General features: G+C 39.9%; 1 protein-coding gene across 4 annotated transcripts in view; it reads left to right on the forward strand.

Annotated features, from left to right (window-relative positions):
* The first annotated feature begins 326 nt into the window (after positions 1 to 326).
* Positions 327 to 677, forward strand: part of LOC101847105 (cyclin-H) — a 23,192-nt gene continuing 22,841 nt past the window's right edge. Inside the window, exon 1 of one of the 4 annotated variants that reach the window (XM_035969529.1) lies at positions 327 to 424. Coding sequence is in view for 1 of the 4 variants with exons in the window: in XM_005097350.2 (XP_005097407.1) it covers positions 470 to 553 (84 nt within the window). In the remaining 3 variants the exon portion in view is untranslated. The other 3 variants (XM_035969530.1, XM_005097350.2, XM_035969531.1) reach the window with 3 other exon arrangements.

The raw sequence follows: 677 nt of genomic DNA on the forward strand, positions 1-677 counted from the left end.
ATCCTTGCTTGTTCTTGAGATGCTTCTTTTTCAGGATATATTAGGCTATACCAAGGAGTTTAGAACTACTTTTAGTCTCCTTGGGCTATACATGTATAATATGGGGCCTAGATAGATAGATAGATAGATAGATAGATAGATAGATAGATAGATAGATAGATAGATAGATAGATAGATAACATTACCATGCATACTGTTTTCAACAGTGTAATAATGCAATATAGAAACATTAGTTCGAATAGTTCAAACACGAAGGCGAAATTATTAAATAACGAACATAATTTTTCAGTCAATTTGGTAGGCTAGGCCATGACAGTGCTTTCCCCTTCGAACAGTACACAGTACAGTACACTACACACAGTAGGCCAACACAGTACACTCAGTAGGCCTACACACACAGTTGATGAGGCTTGAGAAGTGAGAAGTGAGTGACTGGAGTGGAGACTGGATGACTTTAAATACAGAATGAATGGTTGATCAAACAACTAAGTGTGCTGATGTGCCGTGTGTCTATGCGTGGCTGTATTGTATTGGGGACTTGTATTGTACTAAGGCACTAAGGTAGCTTAATTTTGTGATAAACAGGGCCACCTCTATCCTATTCTCACCCAGAGTGAGAATAGTGCAGGCGAGTCTTGTGGCTATTCTCACCCGGTGCGCGGTCACCAAATTTTGCG

This window comes from Aplysia californica, unplaced genomic scaffold (assembly GCF_000002075.1).
Source record: "Aplysia californica isolate F4 #8 unplaced genomic scaffold, AplCal3.0 scaffold00152, whole genome shotgun sequence".
NCBI classification, from domain to species: domain Eukaryota; kingdom Metazoa; phylum Mollusca; class Gastropoda; order Aplysiida; family Aplysiidae; genus Aplysia; species Aplysia californica.